The 14844-nt window shown below is 33.0% G+C and overlaps 3 protein-coding genes across 4 annotated transcripts; 2 read left to right on the forward strand and 1 right to left on the reverse strand.

Moving 5' to 3' along the window:
* The first annotated feature begins 2392 nt into the window (after positions 1 to 2392).
* On the forward strand, positions 2393 to 8692 carry LOC125056464 (aromatic-L-amino-acid decarboxylase). The gene is made up of 6 exons (XM_047659569.1): positions 2393 to 2526; positions 5003 to 5087; positions 5316 to 5550; positions 5825 to 6074; positions 6523 to 6671; positions 7165 to 8692. The coding sequence occupies exons 2-6, from the start codon at positions 5008 to 5010 to the stop codon at positions 7882 to 7884; spliced, it is 1434 nt and encodes a 477-aa protein (XP_047515525.1). The 5' UTR covers positions 2393 to 2526; positions 5003 to 5007; the 3' UTR covers positions 7885 to 8692.
* A 704-nt stretch (positions 8693 to 9396) lies between these two features.
* On the forward strand, positions 9397 to 11463 carry LOC125056944 (peroxisomal N(1)-acetyl-spermine/spermidine oxidase-like). Of its 2 annotated transcripts, none has more exons than XM_047660316.1 (2): positions 9397 to 9872; positions 10066 to 11454. In XM_047660316.1, exons 1-2 carry the CDS (start codon positions 9580 to 9582, stop codon positions 11366 to 11368), a joined length of 1596 nt encoding a protein of 531 aa, XP_047516272.1. In that variant the 5' UTR covers positions 9397 to 9579; the 3' UTR covers positions 11369 to 11454. The 2 variants fall into 2 exon arrangements, with proteins under 2 accessions (XP_047516272.1, XP_047516273.1); XM_047660317.1 differs by having other exon boundaries at positions 9758 to 9872; positions 10071 to 11463.
* A 458-nt stretch (positions 11464 to 11921) lies between these two features.
* LOC125056773 (BTB/POZ domain-containing protein 6-like) lies at positions 11922 to 14144 on the reverse strand. The gene is made up of 3 exons (XM_047660058.1): positions 14044 to 14144; positions 13782 to 13860; positions 11922 to 13561 (listed from the first exon to the last, which is right to left on the reverse strand). Exon 3 carries the CDS (start codon positions 13559 to 13561, stop codon positions 12209 to 12211), a length of 1353 nt encoding a protein of 450 aa, XP_047516014.1. The 5' UTR covers positions 13782 to 13860; positions 14044 to 14144; the 3' UTR covers positions 11922 to 12208.
* Positions 14145 to 14844: the final 700 nt, after the last annotated feature.

Genomic DNA, 14844 nt, shown 5'->3' on the forward strand with positions numbered 1-14844 from the left:
TCAACGGGTAAGGAAAAACGATAGCGCCTTCAATGAATTATTCATTTCCATTGAGGTTGTTTAGCTTTGGTGTTCTGTATTGTCTTTAGAAATTTTACCTCGACTGCAAAAATTTGCAAAAAGTTTTATTGAATCCACTCTATGATCTAACTGACCGTCAGGTGCCAGGCCTGATTGTTTTGGGGATACATAAATGAAATATCCGTTAGAATCGTGCGCCTGCAAAAAAGAAACATTATTAATAATAACAAGTTACGCATTTATAACCTACTCTATTGTAGAATAGGAGTAACGCACGTTTTTATACCAATTCAAATTGACAGATTCCTGTATTACGCCAAATAATTTTTTATTTAGTATAATTAAGGAGAGTGGACGTGTGTGTGAGTTATCAACATCTACAAAGAGGCTTTTTGTATTATTACCTATATCTACTATTAGTATTGGATAACATTTTTAAATAATTACAAAGAAATGTAAACGGAAAATACAGCAAAAAATGAAGCGATGAATATTGATAAAAGTTACGAGCAACCTTTTGTACTACTGTCCCAGATTTTCACAAGTCGCATTTAGATAATTGATTCAATTCTCCTCGGAGCAAGAACGGTTGAGGGGTGGAGTGGAGATTTCTCACTCCACTTCGCATCGCTTTGATTTAGCTAGCGACTGCCTGTGACTACGTCTACGTAGAACTATAATAGAATTTTTTACGTCCCTTCTGATTAACATTTTGTTATTTAACTTATACATAATAGCTGCAACCATTGCACAAAAATAAAGGTATTCTTAATTATGTTTATTATTTTATTTTATTTCAAGGTTTACGAACAATCTTGATTTCGTATTTTTAGATTGCAGCTCATGATTTTGGCTAGGATCTGAAATTGAATAACAGCTAGATAAATATACATACACATTAAAATGAATATAATTTATTTGCCAAAGTAGGTTATATATAACAAGTACTACATTGAAATTAGCATCTAGATTCTAATTACGAAAATCTCCGAAGATTGACTAGTCAATGTTTCTTATAAGATTTTTAGCATACTACCTGACTTTTTTAGTCATGATTAGTAAAACGTTAAAACTCACATGTCAATATGATTATGTTATTTCAAATTTGCGCTAGGCGTACGAGGGGTTAGTTACACAGTTAGTTATTTTTTTATCAGATAAAACACAATCTTTATACTTACTACATTACATACATTTGATCATTTCTATACAGAGACAACATTTCTATACAGAGTCAACTAACATTAACTACTTTGTGACAACTACATTTTGTTTTATTGATTTGACTCCAAAAGATTTACTGTTATTTAAAAAAAAGGCCTGCTATCCTTCTGAAATTAGCAGTGTTGGCCTAGTGGCTTCAGCGTGCGACTCTCATACCTGAGGTCGTAGGTTCGATCCCCGGCTGTGCAATAATTGACTTTCTTTCTATATGCGCATTTAACATTTGCTCGAACGGTGAAGGAAAACATTTTGAGAAACCGAAATGTCTTAGACCCAAAAAGTCGACGGCGTGTGTTAGGCACTGGAGGCTAATCACCTCCTTGCCTATTAGATTTAAAAATTATCAAGAAACAGATTCAGAAATCTAAGGCCAAGACCTAAAGAGGTTGTAGCGTCATTGATTTATTTTAATTTTATTTTTTATCCTTCCGAAATTTTATGAGTTACTGTATCTTTATGGGACTGTACACAGGAAACGTATAAAAGGAGTCCATGTTACAGTTTCAGGATCATTGTGTGACGTGAAACCACGGGGTGCGGGTTTAGGTTCTGTATTCGTATTAGATAGATCTTTGGGAGTTTTCTATTAAATATGGGTAAGTACTAAATGTGTTTCAATCCAAAATCATAAAAACTTTAATGTAAACAATATTTTTATTTTTTACTTTATAAATAGTTGGAAAGCATTAATTTAGGAACTCCGTATTTCGGTTTATTTAAAAATATATATATTTTTAAGTTACTGAACACAATATTCATCAATAATTATATTATACTTTTTTAAATATAACTTTTGTATTTTTTTATTACAGTTCACTTAACCGATTTTTTAAATAAATCACATAATAATATTATTAGGGTATACGGGGTTTAACGCTGTAATATATACGCCTACTATATCTTATATAGTTTAGGGACACATATTTAATTTATATTAGTATACATGTAGATTCATTTTGTCCTTTTTCCTTGTAATTTTTACTTTTAGCAAATAAGTTTCTTCCTAATAACTTAAACTAGAAGCTTTCAGTTTAAAGAATATATAATTTATTGATAAACCGTAACCACTCTATTATCCCTGGGATCCTTTAAATCTCTACGTCATAGCGTAGTTTCCGCTTTACCTATAGCTGAATGGCCAGCGAATATATAAAGTGAGAGATCGTTGCGGCGGGCGTAGTGCGCGAGTGGTTTTTGGTTAAGCGTACCGTGATTTACTCAATATATCCCATAATATTTTATATCGCAGCCCGTGTTAAAACCTTGTGAATAACTCTTTCGGTGAGTACACTGGTGTAAATTTAAGTCTAACAAGAATTTTAACACATCCAAGGTCATTTGGATTATTTTAAAAGCTAACTTAACTAACTAGAACTAGATTGTCGTTCGCCTAAATGTGTTGATATTTAACAATAGATCGTTTGATATTGTAATTTTATTGATACCATTTGATTGGCGCTGAATTGGGATTTATTTCATGTATAAATAATTTTAAACTTAATCAATTACTTAAATTTTGCATCTGACGCAGGCTCACCTTGGAAATGTTGAGAACAAAAACTTGTCACACATACGTAGGATTCCTAGTAATAACGTAATAACGTAAAATCAACCATAGTTCATGAAGCAATAACTGTTAATCTGTAATCAGAAAACCTTGGCCTTGTCAAGATATTGGAACCACCTATGACACAATTAACAGTTGGCATTGAATCAACATTAGCCTTTTTTATTTTGAGGCATAAAAATGCTCATTTACTTGATAATCCTTGAACTTCACGTTTTGTAGGAAACTAAAGCAATTTCGAAACTAATTTGAGCTCTTAATGAAAAGCCAAAGAGGATATTAAAGCTTTATCGGAAACATTGTTTAATTATTTTACTATCAATAAGCAGGAAAAAACTATTTATTTAGATTTAAGCAAAATCAATAAAGTCAGTTTCGTTTTATGAGGAAAATATTGACGCAAATTGATTTTAAACAAGATTCGTTTCCAAGTGGAATTAAGGGATTACCCGCGCGCCAATTCAGCTTTCGCAGTGGAAAACCCCATACAAGTATTTACGTAAATTGTACTGAGAAGACATTTTAATATAACGGCAATTTTAGAATTGTTTACAGACAAATATAACTGGTATTTTTAATTTATACCTTTAAAATATGTAATTACTTTGGCAACTTTTGAACATTATAAAATAACGCTGAGATCTAAATAACAGAAGACAGTAGTTTTATTTAAACAATATAAACATAATGTACTAAATTTCAGTTCACTTACTTACATAAGCTAGACAAACGAGCTTTAAACTCTATTTTGCACTATACTTAGGGCTAGATATTAGGGATCTTAAAATACAAAGTCGACATTTAGTGCGAACTGTGACTTCCGTATTAAAAGCTCAAAAGCTTTAATGACGCAATATTAGCATCCTTTACAATACTTGATATATCCTGTACAATACCATTTAACATAAAATTAATGGCTATGATTTTGACGTTCGTTATAACTTGAAATAAGTTATTTCTCATTAATGACGGTTAAGATCTTAAAAGAGTATTTACCGAATCATTTAAGTCGGTTCCCGCCTTAATGTTAGTAAATTCTATTAGCTTACCGTATTTTATGAAGTGACCAATTTGGTTTTAGCAGCCAATTTTTTTCACGAAGAAATTAACTTTAGGGTCGAGACATTTTGTCCTAGATTTATAATAAATGTTTTAAAATTATAATTAGCATTGTCCCAATTAAAATACTTAGTAACAATTTTCCTATTGTGAAAGGAAAAAAACAGTGTTTTTATAAACACGTAATCTCTCAGTTCTTGAAAATTAGCGTGCAAGCGGCCTAGTTCTAATTTTTTATGTAAAACAATTAATAATGATTACTTAGTATTTAATTATTTACTCTTCAAAGTGGTGATGTACAAAATTTTATCTGATCGGTAGGTATTCTCTTACTACGGTATTTATATTACTTTTATTGATTTAGACTTTGTTCTTTGTTGGTGTCTAATGGGACGTATAGAAGCCCCTTTCAATTTTCAACACGTTTTCCTGCTAATGTGATATGGGATTTTTTAAATTGCAATAATTATGTTGTCGATAACGACATTCTTTTTTAAACCACCGTTTCCTTGTGTATCAGTATTTGCTTACAAGAACAGATATCCGATTACAATTCTATACAGCATTTTATAGCGTTTTGTTCGCGACGTAGTGTCGAGGTCCGACAATAACCTCGCACCACTTGCTTGCTTGTGCAACCTAACCACCACTCAGTACCATTCTCTCGACATTGAATGAATGCGATAATATTGTTATAAAATCTTAAAGGCCATAGGAAGTAAGCCTAATGGAACAAAATTATAATAATTTAATAATTAATTAATGAGACGCAATAAAATACTCCTTTTATGACAGCGAGCGTCTGAGATTTTTATGTACAACTACAATTATATTGTGTGCTTCTCTACAGATCAATAAGTATAAAATAAAAATTAATAACTTTACATGACACGACGGGTGACCTCAAGTTGAAACTTTTTGAAGATGATAATAAAAAGGCCAATGACGCGATTATCTTAAAGATTTATACGAAAAAATCCAGTCCTTTTAGATAGAGCGTAAAAATAGCACGTCTGGCCTATTTAAAAGTTGTACTCTCGCTGAATAGAGTATGATAGTAGATAGTTAATCTACTGTTATCATTTAACAGCTCTTGAACATCGGTATAATTGTCTACATTTTTTTTCACAGACAAAATGGAGGCAAAGGAATTCAAGGAGTTTGCGAAAGCGATGACCGACTACATCGCAGAATACCTTGAAAACATACGAGATCGGTAAGATAATTATTCTAATAATTATATTTAAATGATGCATATTAATATTTTTACAAACGAAGCTTTCTGAGCATTTCCATTGGTTAAATTGGTCTTTATTTATATTTCAAAATAGACTTTTGCTACTTGGCATGAAACGTTATGGTGAAATAAGTGGTATAAGTATATAGTATTGTATAAAGGCCAAAATGATTTGTGCATACTCAAATAATATTTTACATTTTTCAGGCAAGTGGTGCCATCTGTAAAGCCAGGATATCTGAGACCATTGGTGCCGGAACAAGCTCCAGAGAAACCGGAACCTTGGACCGCAGTAATGGCGGATATTGAACGGGTTGTCATGTCAGGAGTCACACATTGGCATTCGCCTAAATTTCACGCATACTTCCCCACTGCCAACTCATATCCCGCTATAGTAGCTGATATGCTGAGTGGGGCAATTGCCTGCATTGGATTTTCATGGGTATTTATTACTGAAGTATAAATTAAAACTTGTGACGTGAAGGAGAACCAGTCTATTTATGAATTCAAATCATGAATAATAATATCAAACTAGTCAAGGGACATAATTAATATGACCTAGTAATTTTATAAAACATCTCTTAATGCATATTACGTACGATACGATTCGTAAAGAATAAATAAATCGCAGCTTGAAAAAAGAAACACTTTAACATAACAATTCTTGCAATTTTACTCATCCATAATAATAAATGTACTTTAACTTAATTTTACAGATTGCAAGTCCTGCTTGCACTGAGCTCGAAGTCGTGATGTTGGATTGGCTGGGTCAGATGCTTGGTCTTCCTGAAGAGTTCTTGGCCCGTTCTGGTGGTGAAGGTGGTGGTGTTATTCAAGGGACTGCCAGTGAAGCCACACTGGTCGCTCTACTTGGAGCGAAGTCGAAGGCTATGCATCGTATCAAAGAGCAACACCCCGAATGGACTGACGTGGAAATCTTATCTAAACTTGTTGGCTATTGCAACAGTGAGTATCTTGTATACTTAATTCAATATAACATACTTTTAGTGTTTGAGGTACACCAAATGAAAACCGAAATAGAATTCACTATCTTTATTGTCCTCTGACTTACATGGCGGTTATAGGGCGACTGATTGATCCACGTGCAAGTGGAATTACGATATAATGATACGTAGACAATATTACAAATAGAATTGCGAAATTTCTATATAGACAATAATTACACCTCTACATCCTTAAAGATAGAGGGAAATCAAGAATATAATTTTGAGAACAGTGTAAGGCAAGATTAACCCTAAGAACGAACATTCGAACCCCGGCTATGAGCTAATAAATTATTGTATCATCGTGAGAAAAGCACGTCTAAATCAAAAGGCTAAATCATCTAAGAAAAATCAAAACAATAAAAAAAAATTGCCGATATCAGATTTCAAAATGAAGATAAACTTTTCAGAACAGGCACACTCTTCGGTAGAACGAGCAGGTCTCCTAGGAGGTGTAAAGCTGCGATCACTAAACCCTGACAGCAAGCGGAGTTTAAGAGGTGAAACACTCAGGGATGCGATAAAGGAAGATATCAAGAATGGTCTCATTCCATTTTGCGTAAGTTATTTATAAGTATTCTGTTTTTTGACGTGATAACGTCTTTAAAATCGTTTTAGTCGGGTGACATGTTCAGAAACTTGTGTCACACCAAAACCTCACGAGCGCGATCGCAGGTATAACGAGAGAGAGACGGACCGATCTCCCGTCTCATCTCGAGCGCTGCCAGTCATTCCGTGAATGTATGAAGAAAAATGTATATCATAGTCGAATAAGTAAACTTGTCATTTTACACCCGAAATTTATCATCAAAAGTGTGAATAAAACGATAGATGTAATTTAAAATTTGGAAAAATTGTTATCTTCATTAATTCCTTACTTCCCAAAAACTTATATCACCAATAAGACGTTATCACGTAAACATCTCGATCGTAAACCTACTTTACAAACAACCAATATTTTTTTAAAAATATTTTACAAACATTAAAATCTCTTTAACTCCGACGATTTTAAGCTTCCTTAATGATAAAATTGAAATTATTTCATTTTTCAGGCTGTGGCTACTTTAGGTACCACATCCACTTGCGCTTTCGATGCTCTTGATGAAATCGGTGACGTATGTCGCGAAAATGATATCTGGCTGCATGTCGATGCAGCGTACGCTGGTTCATCATTCATATGCCCCGAATACCGATATCTAATGAAAGGTATAGAAAAAGCCGACTCGTTCAACTTTAACCCCCACAAGTGGCTACTAGTTAACTTTGACTGCTCCGCTATGTGGCTGAAACAGCCCCGTTGGATCGTTGATGCATTTAACGTTGACCCTCTGTACTTAAAGCACGATCAGCAGGGATCAGCACCTGATTACAGACATTGGCAAATTCCTCTCGGCCGTCGTTTTAGAGCTCTTAAGCTGTGGTTCGTCCTAAGATTGTATGGAATTGAAAACCTTCAAAACTTCATCCGTAAACACATAGCATTGGCACATTTCTTCGAGAAACTTTGTGGCGAAGATGAGAGATTCGAAGTTGTTGAGGAAGTTCTCATGGGCCTTGTCTGTTTTAGACTAAAAGGCGATAATGATTTAAATGAAGCGTTATTGAGACGTATTAACGGACGAGGAAAGATTCACTTGGTTCCATCAAAAATTGACGATTCATACTTCCTAAGATTGGCTATTTGTTCCCGTTTCTCCGAGGAGAGTGATATACAAGTATCTTGGGAGGAAATTAAGGCTTCGGCTAGTGATGTTTTGGCAGAAAACAAATGAATACAACATAAATCAGCCAATAAGTATTTATCGTAAGTATCTAATATATATTGTAGTCAAAAGTATTAGAGAAACTGTTGTCTGCGCTTAGCGTGACTTAAAAAATAAATATTTACCATGAATGAAATATATTGTTAAAATACGTAGTTTTTTATGTTATCTACATGATAGCAGTACTTATATCGTATTGTGTGTTGATGTGATGAAATTCAATGTGTATGTGTAGAGATAAGTTTATCTCCTTAACTTGCCAATGATTTAAATGTTATTAGGTGCTGATTTGCATTTTTAATAGACGAATTTAAGATTTTATATACCTACCTACTTAATTTTACAATATGAACAAAGGAGTTTTACAATTAGTTTAATAAGGACCAATATTATTTACCTTTTTACGAATTGTTTATTTATTATATACTGTAAGAGACGATGAAATTTTCATTGCATGTATAATATTCATATTTAATTGTTATTTCAAATATATTTGGCATAGCATAAGCTTGTATGGCACAGTAGCTTGGCATTGGTGGGACAAAGTATTAAGGGCAAACGTTTGCGTAAAATATATTTAAAATATGTACTTTGTCAAACTTAGTGTGGAGCTTCTGATCTCGGTAGTAGAAATTCGAAACTACTTCATGAATTCAGTATTATCATTAAACTTCTATATGTTTGAGGTACCTAAAGATGATTGCTATAGAGAAGTATATTATCTACTTTTAACACTGTAATTATTTATCTATCATTATATTAAAGTGATCCATATTTGTAAATTATAAGAGCAATAATAAAGTCATATTCCATGATATTTTTTTCGTTTTATTTATTATTAGTGTTTTTGGATGTTTTCAACGACGCAACCTTGCAGCATACTCCAATAAAATATGTTTATTATGGAACATAAGATACAGGTATCACTTATTCCATATCACTAAATTTGCATCTGTAGGCATCTCTACTCATCGCCAAAGAAGACAGAGGGTGTAGACTGTAGGCCGAGAGAAAAAGCCGGCGTAAAAAACTCTCGGTACTCTTTTTAAATAGCAAATCATCAAACAACACTTATTTTAAAACAAATATCGCAAAATAATTAGAAGTAGCCGGTCTAGCACTAGTTCCAGGCCCTTTTATCAACTAGATAATCGTTAACTTTAAAGTAATCCTTTTTACACAGCTTTGCTTCAATACATTTCTTAAATTTATTAAAAGGCAGAGATAAAAGAGCCTCTGGTATTTTCTCAAAAAAGAATTACTAACTTTAGATAGTCTTGTAAAGGGAAATTGCAGCCTGCGTTTGTTCCGATGTATTTTTTTTTGTAGATTGTATTAACATTGTGCGTATGCTATATTCTAGTAAACTGATCACTATTTTTGTATACATACCTACATAATATTTTCATAAATATATTGCGAGGGAAAGGTAAGTATATTAATTTCCTTGAATTTATCTCTGAGAGATTCCCTACATTTTACAATGATCACGAAGAAAATTTTATTATTATACTTATATTGCGTGGACACATCCTTCGAAGATATATTGTTAATGGCTGATTATAAGGAACAATGTTTTTAGATAACCGAAATCTTCTTTCAGAAATGTCAAATGCTGTCACTTAGACGATATTTTGTAAAATCAAAATTTTAGAGTTATATATTTCCCGATGTCAAAGTATAAATAAAATTCTAAATAACAATATGAAATTATCACGTATATTATCTTCTTGGATCAATAAATGGGGTGCTTCGTTGGAAGGCTCAGGCTTCGCGACAATACAAAAAAATAAATGTGTGGCACTAATATCTTATCGTGAAAGTAGCGCTCTAAGTGCAGGCAAGGAACAATGTATTCTGGATTCATGCTGTATAGGGCCTAATTGCAGAGAACCACGAGTAATTATTGTAGGAGCAGGCATTGCTGGACTTTCTGCAGCCCATCGACTAGTGCAATGCGGAATTCGTAATTTTGTGGTGCTTGAAGCAAAAGAAAGGTATGATTAACAATGTTTTAAATACGTTAACGGCAACGATTTTTCTCCATATTTTCTTAAATTATGGTTTTTATGTACCTACATAGTAATATTTTATAGAAACACAACAACTCATAGAATTGAGACAGAGTATTTGTAAAGTTGTTCAATACATCCTTGTTTTAACGTTTATAATTCTATATTATTTTTGTAGACCAGGTGGCCGAATTCACTCGTGCTGGCTTGGAGACTCTGTAATAGAAATGGGTGCTGAGTGGATATATGGAGCTTGTCTCCCTAACGCTGTATATACTTTAGCTTCTTATGATAGGCTCTTACAGTCACCGTTACCTCGTCTAGACGCTTCGAGAGGATTATTTTGTACTAGTGAAGGGCGAGCTGTAGATCTACCAGTTACAATTACTGCTTATCACACTTTTCGCCAAATAGAACAGCAGGCAGCCAATTTGTTCCGACTTGGAGGAGAAAGACCGCATGGAACATTATTAAATTTTCTTGGATTGAGAATACAACAGGAGTTACATAATTTCCCCGAAGATCAAAGGTACGATGCGGCAAGAGTGATGTTTGGGTTATCAAATATTCTGAGAAATCGTGTTGGTGACGATCTTACTCTTGCAAGTGCTGATCAATATGGGAGTTATATCGAGTTACCTGGTGGGAGCGTTCGAGTTCCTTTGGGATACGTTGGTATAATGGCCCCATTGATCCGAGATCTGCCAGATAATAGTATTCGTTATAATAAACCAGTTAATGTTATACGATGGGGGACAGGTCAGGCGGGTGCTGGGCGAACTTTAGTTAAATGTTGTGATGGAGAGGAAATAACTGCAGATTACGTAATTGTCACAATGTCCTTGGGATGCCTTAAATGTCAAGCTGATAAACTATTTGCGCCACCTCTTCCAGCATGCAAACTAGATGCTATCTGTTGTCTGGGCTATGGATTAAGCGACAAGATATTTCTAGAGTATGCCGAGCCCTTTTGGGTATGTCACGAAGGCAATTTAAAAATGGCTTGGTCAGCTGAAGAACTTCAATGCAGATGTGATTGGAGTAAAGGTGTTTGTGCGGTGGATGAATTACCAGGAAGTAAACATGTTTTATGTGCTTGCGTTTCTGGCCAAGAAGCTGCTCAAATGGAATCAATGCCTGATAATGATGTAGCTGAAGGTCTAACACAGTTATTGAGAAGGTTTACGGGCAATCCTTGCTTACCATACCCTCAGATGTTGTTAAGATCACGATGGGCATCGGATCCCCATTTCTGCGGATCTTACTCTTACATGGGCTGTTGCTCAACGGTTAGCCATCAATGTGAGCTAGGCACTCCTGTACCAGGTCCTTGCGACTCCCAACCTCCGAAAATATTATTTGCTGGAGAAGCCACTGTGCCTGGATATTTCGCGACAACCCATGGGGCAAGGCTGAGTGGTATTCGAGAAGCAGAAAGAGTTGTTCTGTTGACTAAGAAATTTGAAGGTCCACCACGTTGAATATTTATAAAATTGTTTAGTAAACATGTTTTGTATAGTAAATGTTTTAAATGGGAACTATTTTATTATTTTTGCTTAAACATAGAATTGGCGTGTATAATCAAAGTGCTACTAAGAATACAATTATATTTTTTGTTTGGCAGTCCTCATATTGTGTTGTGTGTTAGCCATAAAAGTATTATAATATAGACTAGCAAACGTCGTTTTGCCGTGTATATTGTTTCTAGGAAACATTTTTTTAGTTCAATAAACATAACTATCTACTATTATAAAAATTAGGGCTTGATCGTAGAGGGGTGAAAATTAAGGGTTGTGTATTTTTGTACGCCGTATCAAAAAAAATAAAAACAATTTTTTTTTTTGGGTGGACACCCCTTATAACTTAGGGGTTTGATATAGATAGTAGCCGATTCTCAGTCATAGTGAATATGCCTTAAAAATTTCATAAGAATCGGTCGAGCCGTTTCGGAGGAGTATGGGAACGAACATTGTAACATGAGAATTTGATATATATAGAGATATTAGGAAGTGCAAACTGAATAATACACCAATGTAAATACAGTTAATTTTATTTGTTAGCTTTTCATAGCCACTCTTATAATTTATTAGCCTACTCATGCAATAAAAAATACACAAAAAAGAGTCACGCTGTATAAACTAACAATATTCAGATCTTATAAATGTTACAATTATAACAACCATACTTATAAGTAAAATAAGATACCCGTTTGTAATAAATTTTAACCAATATTTGGTAAATTAGTGATAATACTCAAAATAATACGATAAATGTAACATAAATGTGGCAAATCAGCTGATTTGTTTACATAGTGTAAATATTTACATACAAAATTTAAAACCTTTGAGAAAACTTCCACTTGTATTAGACATTGAGGAAATGTCTTGAAACTCAAACTTAATTTTGTTATATAACATTGTATAGCTTAAATCTCTACTTTGTACACTATACATATGAGTGTCATACAAAGTTAGATTTTGCCAAATAAAGCTAATTCTAGTCCATTGGTCTCTCCTTATACATAACGGCTCCAAAAATTCAATATCAATACAACAATCATATTCAGTATCTTCTTTAAAATCAAACTCTTTAATAATACTGTTATCGTCTTCAGAAAGGACAGAGATTACAAAGTCTTCATTATAAATATTTGAGGAATTGTAAAAATTATTTACAGGTGCCATTCTTGACTGTATTTTAAGAGAATGTATAAAAAATGTCTTATCTGCTTTTATTTTTGAGTGTATACAATAATTGTGAGAATCAATTGTTATAGGAGATTCAGATCTTATTAGAGCACGGTGGCAGAGGTGCGACTGTACTTCTATTGGCTTACGAGGAACTGTTATGGTGTTAATCTTATCTTCCAACCTAATTCTTTTATCACTTAATAGTGTTTTTGTTAGCATGTGCTTGATGGTTAAAATTTCATCTGGTAAAAGCAAATTTAATTCATCATTAACAATGTCATCCAAATCATCAATGCTTAAAGCATTGAATCGTAGTAAAGAGAACAATCCAGTTTTAATTAATATATCCCTTCTATCAGTTGTATCTGTGTTCAATTTATAATTCTTTGTATAATAAGTTGACCATGCAAATACTATTTTTATTAAATCTTTTTCTTTAATATTTATTTCATTGGTTTCTAGAATTTTTTTCCATGATGAAATTGAAATATCTTCTTTGTGTTCTTGTAATAAATAGTAAGCATGCTGACAGAATAGTTTTAAAGCACATGTAAGTAATTCATTATCCTGCATATAATCTGGCTGGTTAAGTATATATATAACATTATCAATTCTTGTATTTGATTTAATATATTCCAAACAGATTTCGGTTAATGTATCCAATAAATATTTCTTGGATACATAAAGTAAATCATAAGCTTCTTCAATAGTTAGTATATCCACTTTGTCAGTATAAATAAAGTTAATAAGTAGTTGAAATATATTGGGATCTATATCACTTATAATTATACTGTTATTGGTAGATAAAGGACCATAAAACATAGCTTCAAATACTGGACTGCTAATAGCTAAAATTAATTTATGTGCTTTAAATTCTTGGCCACAAACAAGAAAATTGCAATCACTCCAGTCATATGACACAAGTAATTTGTTTACACGATCATAAAGACTGTTATGCTTTAAGTCACTCTTGAAGGAACCCATCTGCAAAAAACAATTATTAATTACAAAATATTGTTTGTAATTTCTTTGTTATAATACTTTACTTTTTAAACACAGAAGAGGGAATTTTCAAATCATTTTGTGGCATTTTTGATTAAGTAAACAAAAATGCAACCAATATTTAAGTCACACTTAGTTTTATATTCTTTGAAAATATTTCTTAAAAACATTCTTCTAATAAGTGGATTCTACCAGCACTCACCTTAGTTGTTTTCTTTCTTTGAGGTTCGACGTTCTACAAATTATGCTCTACTGCCTGGCACTGCTCATAACGGTTGTACCTGTTTGGTATAAACATGAAACCTTGAACTTGATAATGACCAAGGAACAAGTTATGAGACACCTATACTTATTGTAACTTAAAGCAATGGATTTTGAAATATTCGCACTGAAGCGCAAAAGCAACTATTAACCTTGATTAAAATCTTATGTAACTAAAGGAAAATCAAATAGCTAATACAAACCTTGAATACAACACAAGAAAAATTACGAATTTCAAATCAAAATATTTTGTTGCAGCCGCCAGCCGAGTCCTTTGACAATTAACCGTTTGTTTGTCATCTAAGACTTAAGAGACATAAAGGTTTAACTACTGCTACAATCTACATGACACAAGGGAAAGCTCGACTCTAGTTCATTATAGCATTCCTATTCATTAAAAGGCTTCTATTATTTCCTGAGAACAAGAACTTTAGTACAGAAACTAAGAGTAGACTTCTAGTTAGGTATATTATATCTATAAACGTTACATGACTTGTGTATGGGTGAATGAGACATCTAATTCACACTTATGACCTTTTTTGCTTGGTGGTCGTAAACTCATTCATCAAATTGTGATGCCTGTTGCTATCAAGCTTTTTAAAACCATAAAACTGAGTTCGTCATTCCTATTCATTTGTTAAAATTTGTTATGTGACAGTTAAGTTTTATTTGGTCACGTTATAATGAATGATCTATTTTTTTAGGTGCATATTCAAAATTAACTTAATTATTATTTCCACTGATCAATCTCCTTCGTGCCTTCTCCATCTACATGACTCTGGCGAAGTACCTTGTGCCCAGTTGGCACAAATAAAAGCCATAAACAAGATTTGAATTGAATAGTAATGAATGATGTCCTTTACGAAACTTTGTTATTGTTTGCATAAAATTAATACTTAAACATGAAGTTGACACACAACATAGTAAAAAAAAGGGTGCGTGTACTTATGTACGCGCTTAAGAAGTTATACTTCTTTGGCATTATTAAAAATAGTTTTTGATTG

This window comes from Pieris napi, chromosome 15, assembly GCF_905475465.1.
Source record: "Pieris napi chromosome 15, ilPieNapi1.2, whole genome shotgun sequence".
NCBI classification, from domain to species: domain Eukaryota; kingdom Metazoa; phylum Arthropoda; class Insecta; order Lepidoptera; family Pieridae; genus Pieris; species Pieris napi.